We start from the raw sequence: 21,402 nt of genomic DNA, 5'->3' as shown, positions 1-21,402 counted from the left end.
TGAGATGCGTCAAGACCACTCCACGTGGTTGTGGGGAACAGACGACACCCTAAACACCCTCACACAGGTGGCAGATCGTCTTCCAGCTGACCAGCCCAGGTTACCAAGTAGCTTGGGGGCTGGCACTGGAGCGTGCCTTTCTGAGCCAATACCCACAACATTCTGTTAATATGAAACATCTCACAGGACTTTGAAAAGGGGAAAGCCCCCATGGCTTCTGCAAAAGAGCCTGGCTGTGACCTCCCTAGTAGGGTCTTTAGCTTTGTTTAGACGAGATTGCTTATCCTGGCACTTCGTAATCCTTGCTCTCTGGCATGAATGCATGCATTTACAATGTCCCTGATTTGCCCCCATATGGGCACACGTCACTATATGGTTCTTGCATGAGGTGTCTGTTTTCTTCTGATTATTTCTTTTGCAGGGTGGTTTATGGTGAAGAGACACTTTATTTTACCCGTTTGCGTCCGTGGGTAGACAGATTCCACCAACACTCTGAAACAGACATCTCTTCAACTCATCCGAGTCATATTAACTAACCTAGGTTTACTTATATGTTAACTCTTCGTGTCCTTCGAGGAACAGGGTGATATATCTGACTTTCAGGAACGTTACCTTTGCTGGAGGTGCCATTGGTGGACAGGGTTTGGAGGGGAAAGGGGAGGCCTTATCTGTGCAAAGACCTTTCCTGGAAATGTTAATATTGCAGGAAAGCTGAGATGCTCGGGATGGACATAAGTATCATGCTTAATATCTCCTAAGACAGAGACTGACCTTTCTCCCCAAAGAAGGTCTTGTTGCTTACTGGGGATATGTGGACAAAGAAAATGTTATGTGTACACAATAGGGGTGTGTGGGTGTGGGTGTGTGTGTGTGGGTACGCGCGTTAAGAGAGTTTGAAGAGACTCGTCTGTTTCCTGTCTTGGCTCTTTGGTTTGGTTTTGTATTTTTTTTTTTTTTTTTTTTTTTTGGTCCAGACTTCATCACTTACCAGCTGTGTGACCTCCAGGCAAGTTTACTTAACCTGTCTGAGCCTCAGTGTTCTCATTTGTAAAATGGAAATAACAGTACCAACACTTCCTAGGGCTGTTGTGAAGACGAAGATAATGATGTAAAGCTTTTAGCCTGCGGCTTGGCCGCAAGATAGGCACTAAATCCATGGTAATGGACAGTTGGGTGTCCACGGTCTAAGGACTCTACCCGCATCCCCTGGACCTTTCCTCTGAACTCCCCCAAGTCTCCGCCCCCTTTGATTTCCGGTCATTTGAAGAGAAATTCCTCCTTTCCCCAAGTACTGGTATTAATTAATGGTCCAAGCTTGGGGTGGATAATCACATTGTGTCATCAGCCTCCAGATTATTAGATATAATTTACAGGAAAAACAGACCTGGAGTTCCTCCCAGCCCCAGGACTGAGGGCTGCAAATTGAGTTTCGAAGGTTGTCGACCTTTAGACCCAGGCAGGCTTGGGCCGCAGCCCACTCTCTTGGTCTTGAAAGCCACAGCAGGCTCTTGTAATTGAGTTACCGCTTGGGATTCAGTGGGACTAATCCATCTATATAATTTCTCTGCCTGGTTTAATGCCATTAACGAAACCGAATTAAGGATCGGGTGGAGTTGGGTGGGACCAGGGGAAACGGATTCTCTGCGTGGGAGTCGCTGCCGAGTCTCCTCCGCCAGGCTGGAGCCTCTGGTCTGATTAATGGACGGCTCTGAGGACCGGGTCGTGTTAGCTGGGCCACCCACCCCAGCCCCCGAACCTCAGGGTATCCGCGCGCCCGGACAGGGGCCATGAGTGGGGGAGGGGGCGGAAAGGGTTTCCCAGCTCGCCCTAGGGCTCGTTCCAGACTCCCGCCGTCTCTCCATCCCTTTCCTTGGGTCTTCCTCCCACCCCAATCGCCGCCTCTGGTGCAATTTCCGGGCAGTTTTCCCTTCTAGTTCAAATCTTCGGGGACCTTCCCCGCGTTTTGTCACCGGCGTGCCCCAGGCGACGTGCCACCCCACTCCTCCCTCTCCAGCACTCGCTCCCAGTTGCCACCTCACTCCGTTTGGTTGGGGCTGGCTCTCCTGCACGGTGGGCGCTCTTTTGCGCCCGGTTTGCCAACCAGAGCGCTCAGCCCTAGGAGGAGGGGCCTGCGTGTGGGGGTGGAGGTGGGGGTGGGAGGTGGCAGCCGCCGCGGTCAGTTTCACTCTCTGCCCCAGTGACACCCAGATCCCAGCGCGCCCTTCTCCCTGCCGGGGAGAGCCCGGCTGCCTCAACTTGGGCGGCCGGCCGGAGGCGAGGAGTCGCCGACTTCCCTCCCGGACTGAGATTCCACCGCTCGGTGCGGGCACTTGCCGACAGCCGGAGTCCCCAAAGTGTAGGTGGCGACTAGCGCGGGCCCGGGGAGCAGAGGGGCTAACCGGGGCGGCGGGTGGGGCGGGGGGCGCCGGGCTTCGATCTCCGCGGCCCCGGAGCGCGAGCCCGCTCCGGCGGCGCCCGCAGGCCCTGCCCGCCCGGGGCGGGGGGCCCGGGGACGCCCGGCCGCCACGCTCGCCCGCTCTCCGCCGGGCTCGCCGGGGTTTTGCCAACCGGCGGCTGACGTCGGCGCGCCCCTGCCGAGCTCTCCTTTTACTACAGCCGGCAGGCGGCTCCGTGCGGGCCCCGCCCTCGCCGGCCCCCGCCCCCCCGCGTGCCCACACCTTGCCGTTTATATAGAAGGCGCCGCGGGCTGAATTCGCGGCTCTCTGGGACCGGAGAGTTCTGGGGAAGGAGAGCGCGAGCGAGGGAGCGGGCGAGCTCCGAGGGGGTGTGGGTGGAGGGAGAGAGCAGGTAAGGGCCATCGGTTCCCGCTCCTCCGCCCGCGAGCCGCTCGGGTCCCCCCTGGGGGCAAAAGAATAGCAACCTGCAGACGGACGGAACAGAAAGAAAGGGGCGACCCTCCCCTCTCGGTTCCCCGCGGGCGACGAGCTGCGCGGCTCTGCGGTGTAACAGGCTCACACGTTGCTCATCACATGTTCAAACATTTCCCTTTCGGGGAGGCTCGTTATTTTTAAGTGAATATTTTCGTCTTCGTTTTGATTGTTTTCAGCCTTCCTCGGGTCTTTATTTTGATGGAGTTGGCGGCCCGCAGCGGATCGGGAGGTGGGGGGGGGGAGGGGGCGGGGGAGAGCAGCCCGCCGGCGCGCGGGCAGCCCACCCGGGCGATTCCCCGCGCGGCCCGCGCCGGCCCGGCGAGCGGCCCGCGCGGAGCCCGGGGAGGCCGGCGGCGGAGCCGGGAGTCCCGGCCGCACCTCCCGGCGGCCCCGGGGGTTGCGAGCGCGGCCCTGGGCGGGCGCGGCGGGCGCGGGGCGCGGAGGGAGCGCCGCGCCGCTTTGTCTCTTCACTTCTGGAGCCAGGCGAGCGGCTCCTCCCGCGGCCGGCCGATCGGGCTCGCGGCGGCGGCGGCGGCGGCGGCGGCGGCGGCGGCGACGGCGGCTCCTCCTTCACCCCTCTCCTTTCCTCCCCACTCTCTCGTAGGCAGCGGCGGCGGCGGCGGCGGCGGCGGCGGCGGCGGCGGCGGCAGCGGTGGGGGAAAAGCGGATCCCGCCCCGAGCCACACCGAGGGGAGGCTGCGGTCGCGACTTGCCGCCCTAAGCACTCTCCGAAGTCCGGCCCGCTCGGCGAGGACTTCCGTCTCCTGGGCGACCCTTGTCAAGCAAGCTGGGATCTATGAGTGGAAAGGTGACCAAGCCCAAAGAGGAGAAAGATGCTTCTAAGGGTAAGCCAGCCCGCCCGCCGGCTTCCCTTCCCTTGGTTTCCCTCGCCCCTTCGCGTGCGCGCCGCCCTTCGGCGGCTCGCTGCCTCCCTGCCTCCGTGCCGGAGCCTAAGCTGCCCGTGACCTCTGCGACCCCGGGCGAGAAAGGGGGGCCGGGCCGCTGGGGGAGGGGGGCTGGGGTCGCACCACTTTCCCTCCTTCCTCGTGGAATTGTCGCCCCGCGAGTGCCTCCAGCCTCTTCCACTCCCCCTCTGGACGCACCGTGGTGGCGCTGCGGGCGGCCGGAGCTGCTGCAGCCCGGAGCGCCGGGAACAGCGCTGCCTGCTGCCGGCCGGCCGCCTATCCGTGCGAGTGCCTGTGTGTGCGTGTGCGCGAGTGTGCATTATGTGTGCTGCGCGGGTGCAACATGGTGACATACTCAGGAATCTGCCCCACTCTCACAGACCCAAGCTCCAATCCACCTCCAACCCCCTCTCCCCGCCCCCAATGCAAACAAAGAGCCTGGCCGAGACGCGAGACCCCTCCCCCCACGCTCCTTTCCCCCTCACACCCCCTACTCCCCAAGTCTCTACCCCCTCCCCAGAAGGCGGGAGCTTGCAACCTTCGACACGCCGCGTGCAAAAGTGAGCAATCCGGGTGCCCCGGCGCCGCCCGCGCTGCGCCTCGGCAGCGCAGCCTCGCCAAGCCCCGGGAGAACAAAGGCTGTTGTCCCCTCGCCACTAGTGCCCAGCGGGAGCGGGCCTCCGCGGGAGGGGGGAGTCCCCTCCCTCCGCTGTCTGGGGTTCAGCCACCTGGCCCGGGGCTCCCGGCCGCCGGTCCCCCGGAGTGTGCGTCTTGGCCTGGGGCCTCCCACCGGCGGGTTGGGGAGGCGCAGCAGAGAAGGGCTCACACTGGGGAGAACTCAGAAGGAAGGGGGGGGGGTGGTCTCCCTCGCCCGCCCCGACCCCCGCCCCGACCCCCGCCAGCGTTAGCTGTTGCCTTGCTAAGGACCCGGCTTAGCTCAGGGACGTAAACTGGAGGTAGCATCCTTGGAGACCCGCGTGCAGGGAGAGGCGCAGAGAGGGGTGTGGTAAGAGCAGTTGGGAAAAGGCAGGTGCCTTGGACTCAAGTGTCCGGAATGGCTATAGAGGAGACACTGGAGCGGGTCGGACCGGCTCGGAGGGCCCCAGGCACGCTGAACCGCAGCGACCCACACCGAGTCCAGGGTCCACGCTGCGGAAGTGGGGCTGCAGCGAGGGAGCCCCACCTTTCGTTCACGGGGCCCTAATCCCTCCCTGCACCCTGGGGCCCCCTTCCCTCCCACTCCTGTCCCTATTCCTTTTTCTCATCTCCTCCTTCTCGCCTCTCCCCATCTCAGAGCTTGCTTTCCCGGGAGATTCTAGGGCAGCACCAGCCCTCCCCCGCTGAAAGTTGTCAAAGTCTTCAGCTCAGGGCCTTTATCCTTGTTTCTAAATGGAGTCGATCTCTTCCCACTAGGCGAAGCGTTGAAGAAAGGCCCGGAAGTTTGTAGGGAGTATAGATCCGTTGTCCTAAGGGTCTGTGTTGCCACTGGCCTGGCTCAAGGCTAGAGTTCAGCCCCTTCGGACCCGCTCATAGCTGCTGGCTGTTGGAGGTGCGCAGATGAATTGAAACAGTCACTTAGAAAGTGGAACTCTTGAGTGTGCATTTCCAGAGCTTTCCTAATTGTGGTTTGTCTTAAACAGGCATTTGTACCTTTAAGAGAAAATGACTTCAGAGTTGTTAAAAGGTTTTGTTTTGCGATGAGGACCCAGAGAGGTAACCAGGACCCAGAGAGGTAACCACAATGGAAGAAGATTGTAGCACCACATTGATCTAGGGAAGTGATTTCCTTTCTGAAGCTGGGAGTATTTCAGGTTTGTTTCTGGAACTTTGGTTCCTGATTTCCAGCAGGTGGTTACCTAAGGTTCATTTCAGGTGACCTTTGGGAGGACCCTGAATCCAAATTCACTCGTGGAAAGTGAGTTGGTGGTTTAGGAATGTAATTTCCAACCGTCCAGAATGGAGTAACAGGTCTGGAAACATTAGGACAGGTTTTTGTAACTCCATGGTGAAAATTTTTACTAGGCGTATGTCATAACATTTTCTCATGTTGACTCACCACATTTGAAACCGAATACCTCTCTGCAGGAATTATGTAATTAGCATTTGGAATTATGGTTGTAATTAGAAGAAATTAAAGTAATTTGATAAGGCAACTTTTAAGAAGGGAGTTACCTTTCCCTAGGAGATGGGAATCTTATGGCTGCTGAGAGCCGAAGTCCCATTTTTGCTTCCGTTGGTTGTTGAATTTAGAGCATTTTGAAAATAGCCAGTGCGTAATACTCGTTAGTATTTTCTCCTTTCAAGTATGTTAAAAGCCTTACCCTACCAGATTTTGAAGACTACTTTTTCTGTTAGAGACGAAAGATACCAGCTCTATTTCTATTTTTAACCGAGAAAGTTTTCTGACCATCTTCATAAAGAGGTTTGGTTATTTACAAATTTCCTACGTATGGGCCATTTTTGATTTTTTTTAAGTTTAGGAAACTCACGTGCACACCCTTTGCAACATGGCGAGATGTAGGATTGAACATTTAACAGATAGTTTGAATATACACACATTTGATTTCGAACAACAGTGTGACAGATGATGGAATCAATCAGTCATTTGAATGAATTTCATAATCTGTTTTCAGAGCCTACTGTTCATTTAAATTCAGCCTCCCACCCCATCATTTGGGGTTCATGCCCACAGCCTATCGTAACTACATAGAAGATTATAGTAGATTATAGTGTTTCCAGAGTTTTGAAAGCACAGATAGTAGGTAATCAGTAAGTTATTTTGTGCTGCTGAATGAAATAGGGCTTTCAGAGCACATAAATTGCCAATTGTCTTTAAATGATGTTTTTTTCAACTCGTTGGGGTTAAGAGCAGTCTCAGCGATGGGCCATGATCTTTTCCATAATCTTTTCGGTAACGTAGCCAGACAAGATAGTCTGTCCTCTTTTGTGGGTGGTGGGGAGGGGGGGGAATCTCGATTCTGTTTGAAACTGTTAAAATGGCCTCTTGTGTAGCATATCACCTTTCCTGCATTTATTTCGGCTTTGCATGAAGTTTTACGTTGGCAGATGTGTATATAGCTAGTAGCACTCAGCTTCTGAACAGGAGGACCTGTTTCCATTTCAGGGAAGAAGAAAGCATAACATTTGTTTGTGGAAGTGGATATTCACTTAGCTTTGACTCACCCTTCTCTACCCTGTCACATAAAATCTTTTCGGCAGTTCTCTGTTGGAAAAGCACTCGGTTGAGGCTGTGTCTGGTTTATTGCAACTGTGTTCTGTGGCATTCAGAAAACATGTAGCCTGCTACAGATAACACCAAATCATCCCTGGACTGAGTAAAAGTGCTAGCCAACTCTTGATTTCCAAAGTGCCATTTGGCTTGCAATTACCTGCCGGGAGTTGGGTGTGTTTTTTGAACCACCTTTCCCCCCTTGTGCTTATGGAGAGCCATCTCAGCCAGGCGAGTTTCAAGGCCACGGGACGTGGGCTGTGGATTCTCTTGGTGAGATGGTCTGGCGTCAGGCTGGTGATGGAGGACAATTCCACACATAGTCCAAGAAGCCACTTGCACAGCTGTTGCTATAATGGATTGTGGTGCCAGCGTGCATTTACAGGCACGGCTTATTTTCTCCTCCCTTCCTGGCCCTTTCCAATAGCGTCTCTAACCATTCCTAAGGACAGGGCATTGTGGTCAGGCAGTCAGCATGTCAAGTATTGAACCCCGAATGCCATTCCAAAAGATCATCTTGGTCTTGGTGGATTACTGTAATCACTTCTGTCAAGTGTCTTTCTCGGATGTGGGCCCAGCGAAGCAGGTGTTTAGAGGTATCTTACCCACAAGAAATCATGACGTTGGTGACCTCTTATTGAAAAACGAACAACCATAATCTACCTCTTGCTTGTGTAGGGACCTGTTTTTTCACCTTGTGAATAAATCATCACGGACCAGTGGTTTTATGGAGTGTCATAAACGCCATGTTTTCTTCTATGCCGAAAGTGATCACCGCCTCGGTGAGGGTGTGTGGCCAGGGAGATCTCGAATCAGGAACGTTCGTCTCTTCTTGGGGATAGGTGCAGAAGACACGTCACGCTCCCCAGTGCTCTTCCTTAGCAGCTTCAAGTTGGGACATGGTCTCTTTGCAGCTGTGCTGCTTCATGTTCAAATCAACTCCTCATTCTGGGAATTACAATCAACACGGAACGACCGGAATGTGTTGGAGCTCCTCAAATATATCCAATAAAAAGGCTTTCTAGTGTCTGCTTCGTTATGGCTTATATTTTTGGAGTTGAGAAATTTGAAAGGAATAGAAAATAATTGCCACGATTAAACAATTCAGGGAGAGAAAAAAAAAAAAACCCATGAGTTAAAAATACTTCGGGTGGAGGGCATCCCCCACATCTCTTACCTTGCCAAAGCTAACACGCTCTTTGAAATGTAAAGATTCGGCACATACTGTGGTTTTAGTATTTAGTAGAGGAGACAGACGTCTGCATAAATCATTGTCGACAGTCACCAATTTCTGTTTGCCTCTCCAGAAGACACATTAGCCCCAGGATTTCTCAGCACAGGCTGAGGAGTGGATTTCACGTTTGTTGTACTGAGTAACGTGATTCACCTTAGTCCGCGCCAACTTCTCATGTAGCTTATCTGTTTGCGATATACTGGTTCTACAAACGCACTTGAATCGGATTTCTGACATCTTTTTAATGCGGCATTCTTGTCACTTTGGTGAATGCCATATCTTGATGAAACATTCATCAGGGATGTGGATTTCTGGGTAAATGCGTTAATTTCCTGCAGAAGGTGAAATAGTGTATAGCAATCATTATGACCGCCTCTCCGGCCTGCGGGTCTAATTTTGCCTTGAGTTGGCAGGTTGTTTATTTTTTCTCTAAAGCAGTGTTTTCCAGGGTATTAACTCTGAACATGGGAGTTTCCTCTTAGACAGGAGAGAAGTTCTTGATTCTCGGGGTATGATGGAAATGGGGACTATTCTATTAAGGACCTGGGTTTGTAACAGACATGAAGCGCCAATTACGATGACCCCGTATGTTGGGATTACTGGAGGTAAAGGCAGTCCCCAGGCCCTACTCTGCCTCTGCCCTTCGAAATTGCTTTTAGTATTGATTTTCAAATGGAAATGGTATTCGTGCCACTGGCTAATGACCTCCATAGGCAAAGGGCAGAGGGTAGTAGGTGTCCCTGATTCTTTTAAACTCTGGCAGCACCCCCGGCTTCTGTTGGTGGAAGGTTTGGGTTGATATCCTAGGAGGTGCAGTTGGGCTGGAATGAGTCCGGTTGCTTGCCTGGCCCGCCTGCCCTCACCCTTCCGCACAGACCTCAGATTTGGTTTGCACAGTCCCTCTTTGGCCTAAAGGAATTCTCAGCATGTGTGTTCTTTCTGGATCCTGTCAGGAGGGCTGAGGAAGAAAGGAAAAAAAAAAAAAAATCTTCCGATGAAAGGCAGGCCTGGTCAGAGGCCAAACTGGAAAAGAGTTAATTAAAAAAAAAAAAAAAAATTATGAACTCAATTTCCTTTTGTGTAATTGAAGATTATACACAGTACCATACACAGATCTTAAGTGTGCGTCTTGATTAACTTTGACAAATGTTTACACCCATGTAATGAGCATCAAAATCAAAATCTAGAAGGTTTTCAGCACCCCAGAGGGTTCTCGCGTGTTCTTTTCTCGTCATTCCCTCTTCAGAGGCAACTTCTCTTTTGATTTCGGTCACCCTGTTTTAGTTTTGCCTGTTATCGAATTTCATATAAATGGAATCAAGCAGTATGCAGTCTTTGTTTCTGCCACCTAGTCACCTCTCCTTTCAGGACCCACTTAACACCCTTTCTCTGGTTTCTTGGGAGCCCCCCTCCCCCGCCCCCCCACCAGGGCACTCAACAGGGTCTTGGACTTGGCAGGCCCATGAGGAGTACTTGTGGAATGATCTTGGCCAGATGAGGATCTCCTTTAAGCAGGGATAGGTTTGATTCAGCATTTAATAGCAGCGCCAGTACTGATCACAGTTATGATTATAGTAGCTTCTAAATTATCGAGTGCTTATTTAGCAGCCATGTATTATTTTTACGTATGTCCCATTTAATCCTCATGACAGCCAAACAAAGTAGTGATTAGTGTTTGCGGACTCAGAGATGAGAAAGTGAAGCTTACAGATCGAACATAGCGTGACGAGGTCACATAGGTCGTGGGTGGGACCTAACACAGTGACTGGCGTTGTAGTGATTAGTGAATGAGGGTGCAATGCAGGTACCAAAACTCCTTGGTACTGTGCTATGTTCATTTCCAGTTTATTGTCAGATCAGAAAGCTGTGTGTTAGAGAAAGGCTCTGTCTCTGTCTCCCTGTGGCTTAATCCGATAGATGCCTGGGGATACTTACATCTTCATTAAGGATTGCCAGAGGCAGAGCTTAAGGAATTACCGTCTCTGGTTGACTTTCAGACACCTTGGTTGGTTGGAGACATAATTTTGGTTAGGGTCTTAACAGTTTTTCTAAGCACGAAGGGATTTGACGCGAAATCTCCTGCATTCTTCCTAACAGTCTATCCAGGATAGATATATGCCCTATAATCACTCCCATTTGACAGAAGAGAAAACTGAGCCTCAGAGACCGAGGCCCACCTGAGGTCACTTAGCTAGCAAGACGGTAGAGGGTTTGAGCCAGGTCTGACCGACTTCAAATCCACCTCTTAAACCCTGTGTCATAGCGCTCCCTAGGCATCACAGGTGATTCTTTTCTAATCACAGGTTTGCACAGAGACAAAATGACTTCCTGTTGGCCAGTGTGGACATGATTAGGAAGAGTGTGCCTATACATGCACGCATGATTGCTCCAGGGCTGCGGTTTTTGTGCAGCTGCATGAATCTCTGAACATCTGCTGAGTGACTTTTCCCTACCAGGCACTGTGCTGGGCCCTGGGTGCACAGAGATGAGAGAAACCCCGCCCTGCCTTGGGGTTGCCCTTCATTCTCTTTGGCCTTGGACATCCTGCCTTTTTACTTTTCATTGTGTGTCTTTCTTCAGTTGGTCCTGACTGCGAGTTTTAAGACTTAAGCAGCCGTCAGTTTGAAAATAATGGTGCTTTGCTCCAGAGCTGCGTCTGGGAACTTGCTTCACCTATGTTCTAAAGATTACACTTCCTCTGAATTCGCTGCTGGGTAAAACTCGCAATTGTTTATTTTTTTCCCCCTGTTACATGGCATACGCTTTCAGTCTGTCTCTTGTCAGAATCCTGTCTCAGTTCCTTCTCTTTCTCACCCCTACCCTATTCCCTCTCCCTCCCTCCCTCTCCTCTTTTCTCCCCCCTCCTTTTCTTGTCAACAGATGTCAGTGGTTTCATTAACTGAATGAGGTTCCTTAGGGGATGCTGGGTGCATTGGAGGATTCTCATTTCTGGATTTTCTCCCTTGATAGCTATATTGACTTGAGTGAAGAAATCCACCCCTTAAAAGGGTAGCTCCGTGGAAGAGGCTTTTCACTACTTATTATGTAACTCATTTTAAATGGAAAAAATACAAAAAGAGTGTGAGCTTTACTTTTTATACTATTTATGCTGCCTTCAGTTAGATAATATTTCCAAAAATATATCTCGTTAATGGAGACACACGCCTTGAACGAGCATATTAATTATAGTTCTCAAAGTTCGGAAGCATGTAGTTGCTGTTCTGCGGAACCCGTGTTTAACAGCCGTAATTAACGGCGGGGGGTGTATTGCGTGGTTATAGGTAAGTTGAATAACAAACGTGAAACCCGCTTCTCAAAAATCCCTCCGAATTGTGGAGGTAGCATTTCTACTGCTCTTGAACCAGGGTGGGGGGGGGGGGGTGAGTAAACAGATCGAGTTCCTAAAATATTTAGCTTGCTGTTAAAAGTAGAAGTAAACAACCCAAAGAAGGCAGGCTGAGCGCAGTTCTTGAATATGCCCATAGATATTTTCAGAATCTCCTTTCAAACATGACTTTGAAAGTATTGTGAATTGACCTGCTTATTTTGCCTTTGCCTTTGATTCTCTGTGTGTGTGCCTGCCTGTCCCCTGGCGGGGTGGGGGTGGGGGTGGGGTTGAACATTAAGACTTCCAAGAGCTCTGGGATTTGCGCGTGGTTTCCCGAGCGCAGGGGACGATGTGAGAGCCGTTCTGCTGGAAGCAGGGCCGGACGCTCCTCGATGCGATGCGGTCGGTCCGGGGAGTATTTGTTTTGCGACTAGCTGGGGGCGGGGGGAGCCCGGACCGTAGCCCTGACCGTTCTGGTTACCCGCGTCCCTCGGTCGCCGCGGACCTGGCCGGCGGCTTTATTACAGACCTCAGTGTGCTCATTAGCCTCGTGATGTGGCGGCTGCCTAAAAAAGAAACACGGAAAAGTTGTGTCACCGAAGGTGAAACTTGGCGAGGCGCTGCTCGGGCGCCGGGCATGACGAAGCTCCTTCCAGGCGGCGGCGGCGGCCGGCCGTGCCCCCCGGCCCGGGTGCCCGCGGCCCGGCCGGCTGGCGTCGGGACGCCGCGGAGCGAGCCGCGGCCGGGGCAGGGCTCCGGCTCCCGGGGCCGCGGCGGCGCGGGCGGCTGCAGGCGGGGGAAGGGCTCGGCCTCGCGTCCCGGCGGCGGCGGCGGCGGCGGCGGCGGCGGCGGCGGCGGCGGCGGCGGCGGCGGCGGGCGCGCTGCAGCCGGTGGGAGGCGGCCTTAAGATGGTGGCGGCCGGGCGGGGCCCGGGGAAGCGGGGCCGCGGGTCCCCCTCCGGCCGTCAGGGCCGTCCTCGCCCTCGCCGCGCGCGACCCACCGGCCGGACGCCCCGCGGGCGGACGCGGAAGGCAGATCCCAATCAAAGCCTTGAAGTCGGGGGCTCGGCCAGCGCGAGAGCTTTGCTTTCTCCGGCTGGTGGTCAATGCTAATTCGGTTTTAGCTGCTCAGAAACCCAGGATGCGTCTTGAGCAGTACGTTCGGGGCCCGATTTGAATTCATTTGTGTGCTCTTGCCTTGCCTATGTTTCATCGCACCGATTTTTTTTCCCCCCTCCGGATTACAAGAGAATGCACGTTTGCGGGGGACAGTTTGGAAAATCTTAAGAGCATAGATCAGAAAATCTCATCCAAGGGTTCCTCCTCCTAGGTTAGGCTTCTGAGATTTTCCTTCCAGTCTTTTTTCTCTGAATTGTAGCATGCATGCATATACGTGGGTAATTATCCTTAAGGATGTGTGGGATCATGCAGTATATACTATATAACCTGCTCTTTTCTCTCAACGACATACTAGAATGTTTTTCTGTGTTGTTCAATAATCGTCCACACCGTCTCTTTTAGTGTGTGCACTCTGGGTGTGGACTTGGGGGTGATGAAGGAGAGAAGGTGATTTTGTGCCCTGTGCGAGTGAACAGTCATTCTGCACCACCCAGAGAGCCGTCTCCCTGGGCTCCGCAAACCTTACTGGTATTTCATAAATGTGCATATATGAATGTGCATGTGTCAAGATACACATATGCATGTGTACATCTGTAAATATAAAATGAAATGCATGTGCACAAATAGGCATATGTCTAAATAAATAGACACGCAGTATACTTAGAATAAATCCTGAAAGGATAGACACCAAAAGGAATCTCTGGGTGGTTGGCTTATAGAATATTTATAGTTTATTTTTATTTGTACTTTGTCTCTACAGTGAACATATGTGATGATACTAATCATATAATAAAAATAATATAAGCAACTTATTGCTCATATTCTTGTCTTCAAACTGCCTTTTCTGCCCCGGCTCCTACCGTTGCTTGCTCCAGAATGCTCTACCTATTATTTCTTCGTGTTACGATTCTTCACGTCCAAGCTTACGCCACAGCCTCCAGGAAGCCTCTCTTCCGCCCCCCCCCCACCCCCCGCAGGAACTGCTCTGTTCATGCAGTGTTCTGTTCATGGGCTATTTTGGATAAATCTCATGATGAACTTTTCACCTGCTTGTGTTCTAGCTCCCCAACTAGATTGTAACCTCCTCAAGGGCCCTTTTCCCAAAACACTGGCTCAGTAAATGCGTTACTTAACCTCAGTGGGTCAGCATAGCTTCCTAGGTTTCTTTAAATGTTCCTTTACTTTGAAACTCCAAACCATACCAAAAGCCCTTAGAATGGCAGCATCATTCCATCTGGATTTAATATTGCTAGTTTAATTTGGGATATAATTTCTACTTTACAGCAGGCCATCTTCCATGTAAAAGTGGCTACACGGTTAAAAGCATGGATTTTAGGGATCTGGGTTCACATGTGAGTTCCTGTACTTACTCACCGTGCGATCTTGGGCAAATAGTCTTTGTAAGCCTCTCGAAAACGGGAGACAGTTACATTTTTCTCACATGCCTATTTTATTTATTTTTTTGTTCAAAAATTTTTAACTTTATTTATTTATTTATTTATTTATTTATTTATTTATTTATTTATTGTGATAAGTGGGGTGGTGGGAGGGGCGGAGAGAGAATCCCAAGCAGGCTCTACACTGTCGGCACGGAGCCTTGATGTGGGGCTCGAACTCACGAACCATGAGATCATGACCGAGAGTAGGACGCTTGACTGACTGAGCCTGCCGGGCACTCCTCACATGCCTATTTTAAAGATGGAATGAGATGTGTGGAAGACATCAAAGACAGTGCCAGCTACATAGAGTTTGGTCGATGGGGATATTGATCCTACACGACTAAGATAGTAGCGATTTTCACATTGATTATTCGAGTTCAAGGGTTGTTATTAGCAGGCTTGTTGGCCGTAGAAACAAATCTATAGATTCACACATTTGACAGTCACACTCCAGTTTAATGGATTTTAGTTATACTAATTCATGTGTTAATATTTATTGGACTTCCTGTGTTATGCCATAGACACTGCGGATACAGTGGTGAGCAGAATAGATGACGGTCTGTGCCTTCGTGGAGCTGACATTTTGCAAGTTTGCTTTGAAGAAACCGAGCTGTCCTTGTACCAGGTGCCCTGCTCCGTGTCGGTCCTATGTCAAACAGTGAAGGACCTGGTGCCTGTCGTGGCCACCGGGGCCCCGGGCAGGCCAGACTGCCAAGGGGGTAGCCTGCAGGGGGTCAGACACAGGTTACTCATCTTCAGTCCAGGGACCGCTAGACGAGAGCTTCCAGAACCTGCCTGGGCATCGGCCTCGCTTCCTGTCACATACGTCCCCCACCGTGAGAATTTGATTCAGGAGAAGCTTAGGAACCTACAGTTTTCAATAAATCTCCTCAGCTGAGTCTCAGGCACAGCCAGTTTAGGGGTTTACTGCTTCGGAGCACTGTTTCTCAAGCTTGCCTGAAGAATCACCTGTAGGGTTTGCTAGCAAAAAACAGGCTGCCTCCTTCCTCCTGATCTGCTAAATCAGAACCTTAGGAAGAGAGCTCGATAATCTAAATTGTAAACAAGTGTCTAGGACCCCTGGAAAGTCGGTGTAAATGCGCACTTGTTGGCCATTGGGGTCCATAGCTTTCAACTCCTTCTCAAAGGGCTCAGTATCTCCAGAACTTTCAAGTGAGTTGGAGCGCTAAGGTCTCGGCCCATCATTGTTCATGAACTGTGTGATGGGGTCGTCCGTTTCCTCCTGGGTTGAATTAAATAACCTCTCACTTCCCCACAGCCCTACTCACCTTGCGTATGCAAACGTTCTGTTTGAGAGCCTCCTTCTTTTTGTTCCGGGCTTCTCTGTCTTATTGGCGGTATCCATTCTTTTCCTCACTGCCTCCTTTGCAGGAGAAACTAAGGAAGGGAGAGGATTTCACAGCCCGGACCCTTCCAGAGAGGGCAGGGCTGGGAGGGAACTTTGGGGGTGCTATTAGAATGGCAGAAGTGAATACTCAAATATTTTGGCCGTTCTGGTGGCTTGAACCTCAGTGGATGTTCATGTGGTGGGCTAAAGGGGGTGAGAATAGGGCTTCTCAGATATCTGTTTGCCAGTCCAGAGCAGGGGGGCAAGAGAGCTCCCCTTCTTGGATGCCACTTTCCCGTCTATATCTGGCAAGAGGTGGGAGTGTGAGGGAGGAGTGTGAGGGTTGAGTCAGGGCTAGGTCCAAGCAGTGTCCCTGTGATTGGTTTATGACCAATCAAGTGCATTGACCTACCACTGTTGGCTACTTTGAGTTATAAATGGTTTTTATTTCCCCTGCTGGAATTGGGGGTTCGGGCTGTATAGAATGACCTGGTTTGTATCACAGGAGCCTTTGGGACTTTGACAGATTTCACCATTTCAGAAACACGCAGCTTTCTCCCTCCACCCCACTGGCCATAAAAGCAACCTTTGAATTTACAGAACAAAGAGCATGTCTTTAAAGGGCAGCATGCCCTAAAAGGGAGGAAAGGAAGTAAGAGAGCCCATCCTCTTTTCTGAGGCCATTGTCTCCAGACGAGCCACAAAACTGAATCCCTGGGAAAATCTTGTATTGATTCTCAGTGCACCGGAGATCTCCCTAGGATCTGAAATTCCTGACAGAAGATAATGAACTTGTTCCCCTGCTTGGAGCCCGAGGCTGAGTTGCTTCGTTTCCGTGGCTGGAGGAGATAAGAGTAGTTAGTTGCCTTACCAACCAAGAGTGAGATTTTCGCCAGGGTGCGGGGCTCCTGACCATACGGTATATAGGTGAATCTCCGTTCATGGAAGCTGTACATATGCAGATTGGACCCAGATGGCGAATGGGAGGTAGTTACAGTATTGAAGGAGCCCCTGTCTTATGAAAAGTTTTTCTTTTCATAGCACCATCTCCGGCGTATCTGAATGTTTCTTTGGGGATCAAGGATTACTTGATTCAAAATAAAGAAGTAAAAGCTAAGCCTGGAGGCCTCTCGTTGAAGCATTTGGGTCTCCCACAGTTCTAAGTTATTGTCCAGAGTGGCCGTGTTTGTTTCCCCGGTTGTTTTTGACAAATTTTATTTCTCTTTATTTCTTTTTTACTGTGGTAGGAGAGCCAACATAAAATTTACCATTTTAATGATTTTTTATTTTTTATTTTTTTTGGGGGGGGGAGTGCAAGTGAGCAAGGAGCAGAGAGAGAGGGGGGAGAGAGGGAATCCCACGCAGCCTCCACACTGACAGTGCTTGAGTTAACCCGAGGCGGGGCTCGGACTCACCAACCGTGAGATTATGACCAGAGCCAAAGTCAGATGCTTGAGGGACTGAGCCACCCAGGCGCCCCAGTGATCTTTAAGTGCAGTTCTAGCGCGGCGGTATGTTCTCCAGCCTTCACTACCATTGCTTCACAGGTTCTTAATCAGGGATTATAGTGGCTGGAAGGCACCATAAAAGCCATGTGATCCAACTTTCCCATTGCAGAGAAGAGGGAATCAGGCTCACAGAGAGGCAGGGCCCAGGCCCAGGGTCATAGAGCAGGTTACTGGCAAGGTCGTAGCTTGGTGCATTTCCTCGTAACCACACCGATAGGCCCCGGGCAGGTGGCCTCCTTTACCCAACTGATAGCAGAATCAGGGATTGGCATACATAATTTAGGATGCTTGCTGACTTTTTTAAAATCAAGTAAGCAATCAATTGTTATGATTTAGAGCCAGAAGGCCCTTCAGACGCCCATCTAGTCCAGATTCCTAATTTAAAATATTGGCTCTATTTGCTATTTCTAAATCCAAATTGAACGACAAAAAAGATGCTAACATTCTAATTTTTAAAATCTGGGCAAATGCTCTCCTCTGAATTCTCTCTTCCAACGACTCCATGGCATCCATGGTTGAAACCAGGTCCTTTGTGGGTGGCTGTTATTAATAAGCTTTCCTTGGGATGTTTACAGTAACTACTGTGACCTAAATAAGATTGCTTGTATTGTTTTTCCCCCACGAAGGCAAGACCATTTTTAAAAAGCATGTTGATCTCCTCTCATTGGACTTACCGTGACCAAAAGAACTGAGGCATTGCATTTTTTTTTGTATTTATGCATTAAATGAAGAAACTTGCATTAGAAGGAATAGAGTATTTCTATACAAGTTAAACATTTGGGGCCTTTGTATACTGTAACCACTTTTTCTTAGAGTAGAGGTTCAGGACACTCTTCCAAGTATCATTATAGCATGTTCCTTTTTTAGTATTTCATTTCCAGTTGTGGTGAAATACACATAACGTAGAATTTACCATCTTGACAACCATTTTAAAGCCTAAGGTTCAGCGCTGTTAAGTATATTGACATTGTTGTGCAGCCTGTCTCTGGAACTTTCTCATCTCGCAAAACTGAAACTCTGTACTCATTAAACAACACCCCCCACCCCCAACCCTTCCCCCAGCCCCTGGCAGCTGGGGCTTTCTGGTTCTAAGAGTTTGACTAGATACCTCACATTAGCGGAGTCGTACAGTGTTTGTCTTTTTGGGGCTGGCTTATTTCACTTGACATAATGTCCTCAAGGTTCATCCATGTGGTAGTGTGTGTGCGTCAGAATTTCCTTCCTTTTAAAAGGCTGGATGTTTCAATGCATGTTGTATTAGGGCTCTCCAGAGAAACCGAACCTACCTGTCTACATCTATATATGTAGATAGATAGATAGATAAAGATATATATGAGTATTTTTAAAAATTTTTTTAACGTTTATTTATTGTTGAGAGATGGAGAGACACAGAGCATTAGCAGGGGAGGGGTAGAGAGAGGGGGAGACACAGAATCCGAAGCAGGCTCCAGGCTCTGAGCTGTCGGCACAGAGCCCGACGCGGGGCTCGAACTCACGAACTGCAAGATCGTGACCTGAGCCGCAGTCGGTTGCTCAACCAACTGAACCACCCAGGCGCCCCATATAAGAGAGTATTTATGACAGGAATTGGCTCACGTGGTTACTGAGGCTGAGAAGTCCCATGCTTTGCTGTCCGCAAGCTAGAGAACTGGGAAAGCCGGTGTCATAACTCAGTCCAAGTATGAAGGTGTGGGAACCAGGGGGAAGCCAATGGCGTAACTCCCAGTCTAAGGCCGAAGGCCCGAGGGAGGGGGCTGGCGGAAGTCCCAGAGTTGAAAGGCCTAAGAACTTGGAGCTCCAATATCTTGAGGGCAGGAGAGAGGTCAGGCATCCCAGCTCGAGAGGAGATAGGGAGAAATTGCCCTCCCCATACCTTTTTGTTCTAGCGGGAGCTCTCAACGTAGTGGATGATGCCTGCCCACGTTAGCGAGGGCCATCTTCTTTGCTTGGTCTATTGACTCAAATGGTAATATCCTCCAGAAAACACCATCACAGGCACATCCAGAAATAATGTTTTGCCAGCGCTCTGGGCATCCCTTAGCCCGGTCAGGATGATGCACAAAAGTAACCATCACATATGTGTATACCACGTTTTCTTTATCCAGTCAGCTATTAATGGGCATTGGGGTTGTTTCCAGCTTTTGGTTTTGTGAACAATGCTGCTGTGAACGTGAGTGTTGATTCTTTTATTTTTTTAGTTGATGGGTGAAGTTGTCTTGACATATTCAGTTTGGGGGGTGCCTGGGTGGCTCAGTCGGTTAAGCGTCCGACTTCAGCTCAGGTCATGATTTCATGATTTCATGATTTCATGGGTTCAAGCCCCGCGTCGGGCTCTGTGCCAACAGCTCAGAGCCTGGAGCCTGCTTCGGATCCTGTGTCTCCCTGTCTTTCTGCCCCTCCTCTGCTCACATTATGTCTCTCTCTCTCTCTCTCAAGAATAAATCAACATTAAAAAATTTTTAAAAATTTAACATACTCAGTTTGTCTCTTCAGTCTTTAATCCTAGGTCATCAAGGTAACATGGTGAGTATAGAGAAGGAAGAGCCCAAACCCTCAGGGACCCAGAGAATTGAGGTCTTAATGCAATGATGTGCAGGTTTGAGAACAATGAGAAGAGTGAATAGGGCTTTTCTTGGTCCTCTTAGGTCTATTTATTGTTTATTGTGTTTTCTTGTACAGTGATTTTTTTTGTAGAAATAATTTAGTTCCTCTGTGATAGCCTCCAGACCCTTCACCCCTGCATTTGGAGTGGATCGTGTCTTCCAGCGCCCTTTGCAATTTGTTTCCATTTCCCTTTTGCTTTGTATGTCTCTCCCACTATACTGTAAACTTCCTGATGCTATCATTTGTCTCCGGATTCCCCGTCCCTGGGACAGAGCCTGGCCTGCAAAGCAAATGCAATAAATGCTGGTTTGAATAGAAATTTGACTCATTCTGTCATTTGGAAAAGTTTAACTTCCTAGTTGGTCTTGGAACAGTTTGACATTTTTATTTGTTTTCTCTGCTTCTTTTATGTGTGAGACGTGGCTTATGTTCAGGAGCACAAATTAGGTTTAAATATATGGCAATTAAGTTCTTTTCTCAATCCTTTTTGGGGAATGGGAGAAACACTTGCTGAGTACTTGGCATCAGATAGGGGAAATAGCCAAGCCTGGACTTCAGTTTTGATTTGTGTAGGCCCCTCTGATCACCATCGCTGTGCACTCTCCCTCCTCCCAGCCACCTCTGAAGACGGTGTGCGCAGGTGTGGTGTGAACCTTTGTGTTGTGCAGCTAGTGCTGTGAGCGCCGTATTTGTATCAGGGCACGGATTTCCCACGACGCCTATTGGCTCCTCAGCCTTGGCTTTCATGCCCCCGCCCCCCACCTTCTGAACGCTTCCTAGCTTCCTAACATCTTTGTACGTTTCCAGAAATAGAAATCTCCCGAAGCGGACTCCGCTTTCTTACAAAGCCCCTAACGGTGTTTTATATGTTCTGTTTCCCGTCGGTGGGCAGAGAGTGTGCAGATGCGTTTACCTCAGGTGATAGGCAACGCTTTAGAAACACACGCCTGGGAACCTGGACACCGTTCATTCAAAGAGCACGAGCCATATGGCAGGCTCGGTGCCAGGCACCCGAGAAACCGATGAGGAAGAGAATCCCTGTTCGGCTCGCGCGGGGCTGATGGCAGGAGAAATAGACAAGGCAGTAGTACCCGGAGCGGGTCGATGGAGAGTTCGGGGAGCTCGCGGGAAAGGCAACTCGCCTCGTTCGGCTGGGAGTCGCCGTGGGAACGTTAACCCGGCACCGGAAGATGGGTAAGGGTTTGCCAGTTGATGAGAAGGTGGAAACGTGTCCCGGACGGTGGGAGCGGCACGCGCAGAGCACGCAGGTTACCTACGCACCCGAAGGAGGCTGAGTATTCGAGAGGAGCGAGCCACTGTGGTCCCAAGGGCAGCGCTTGCGTGTGCTGAATTGTGCCACTCTCACGTCAGCGGACTTTCCATTGATTCCAGTATTTAAGCAGGAATACCAAAAATACCAGTTCTCCATGCGGGTTCCCTCATTGGAAGCAATATGGGAAGAGACAAGCTACTCAGAATTGAAGCAGGTTCAGTGATAAGGTAGTAATGTACATGTGTTAAAAGTAGCTTTTTTTTAACGTTGATTTTTGAGAGAGAGAGAGAGAGAGAGAGAGAGAGACAGAGACAGAGCACAAGTGGGGGAGGGGCAGAGAGAGACACAGACTCCGAAGCAGGCTCCAGGCTCTGAGCTGTCCGCACAGAGCCCTGCCTGGGGCTCGAACTCACGAACCGCGAGATCACGACCTGAGCCGAAGTCGGACGCTTCACCGACCGAGCCACCCGGGCGCCCCAGTAATGTACATGTTTAAATGCCAGCTGGGAGCAGAACCATGGGACA

The 21,402-nt window shown here is 50.5% G+C and overlaps 1 protein-coding gene across 1 annotated transcript in view; it reads left to right on the top strand.

Moving 5' to 3' along the window:
- The first annotated feature begins 3,588 nt into the window (after positions 1 to 3,588).
- FGF13 (fibroblast growth factor 13) overlaps positions 3,589 to 21,402 on the top strand; it is a 444,292-nt gene continuing 426,478 nt past the window's right edge. The window contains exon 1 of the mRNA XM_042974636.1: positions 3,589 to 3,736. Coding sequence (XP_042830570.1) covers positions 3,688 to 3,736 — 49 coding nt within the window. The 5' untranslated portion in view covers positions 3,589 to 3,687. The remainder of the gene's footprint in view (positions 3,737 to 21,402) is intronic.

The sequence above is a fragment of the Panthera tigris genome, chromosome X (genome assembly GCF_018350195.1).
Source record: "Panthera tigris isolate Pti1 chromosome X, P.tigris_Pti1_mat1.1, whole genome shotgun sequence".
NCBI lineage: Eukaryota > Metazoa > Chordata > Mammalia > Carnivora > Felidae > Panthera > Panthera tigris.
The sequence above is the reverse complement of the archived record's forward strand: the minus strand, read 5'-3'. Positions and strand labels throughout refer to the sequence as shown.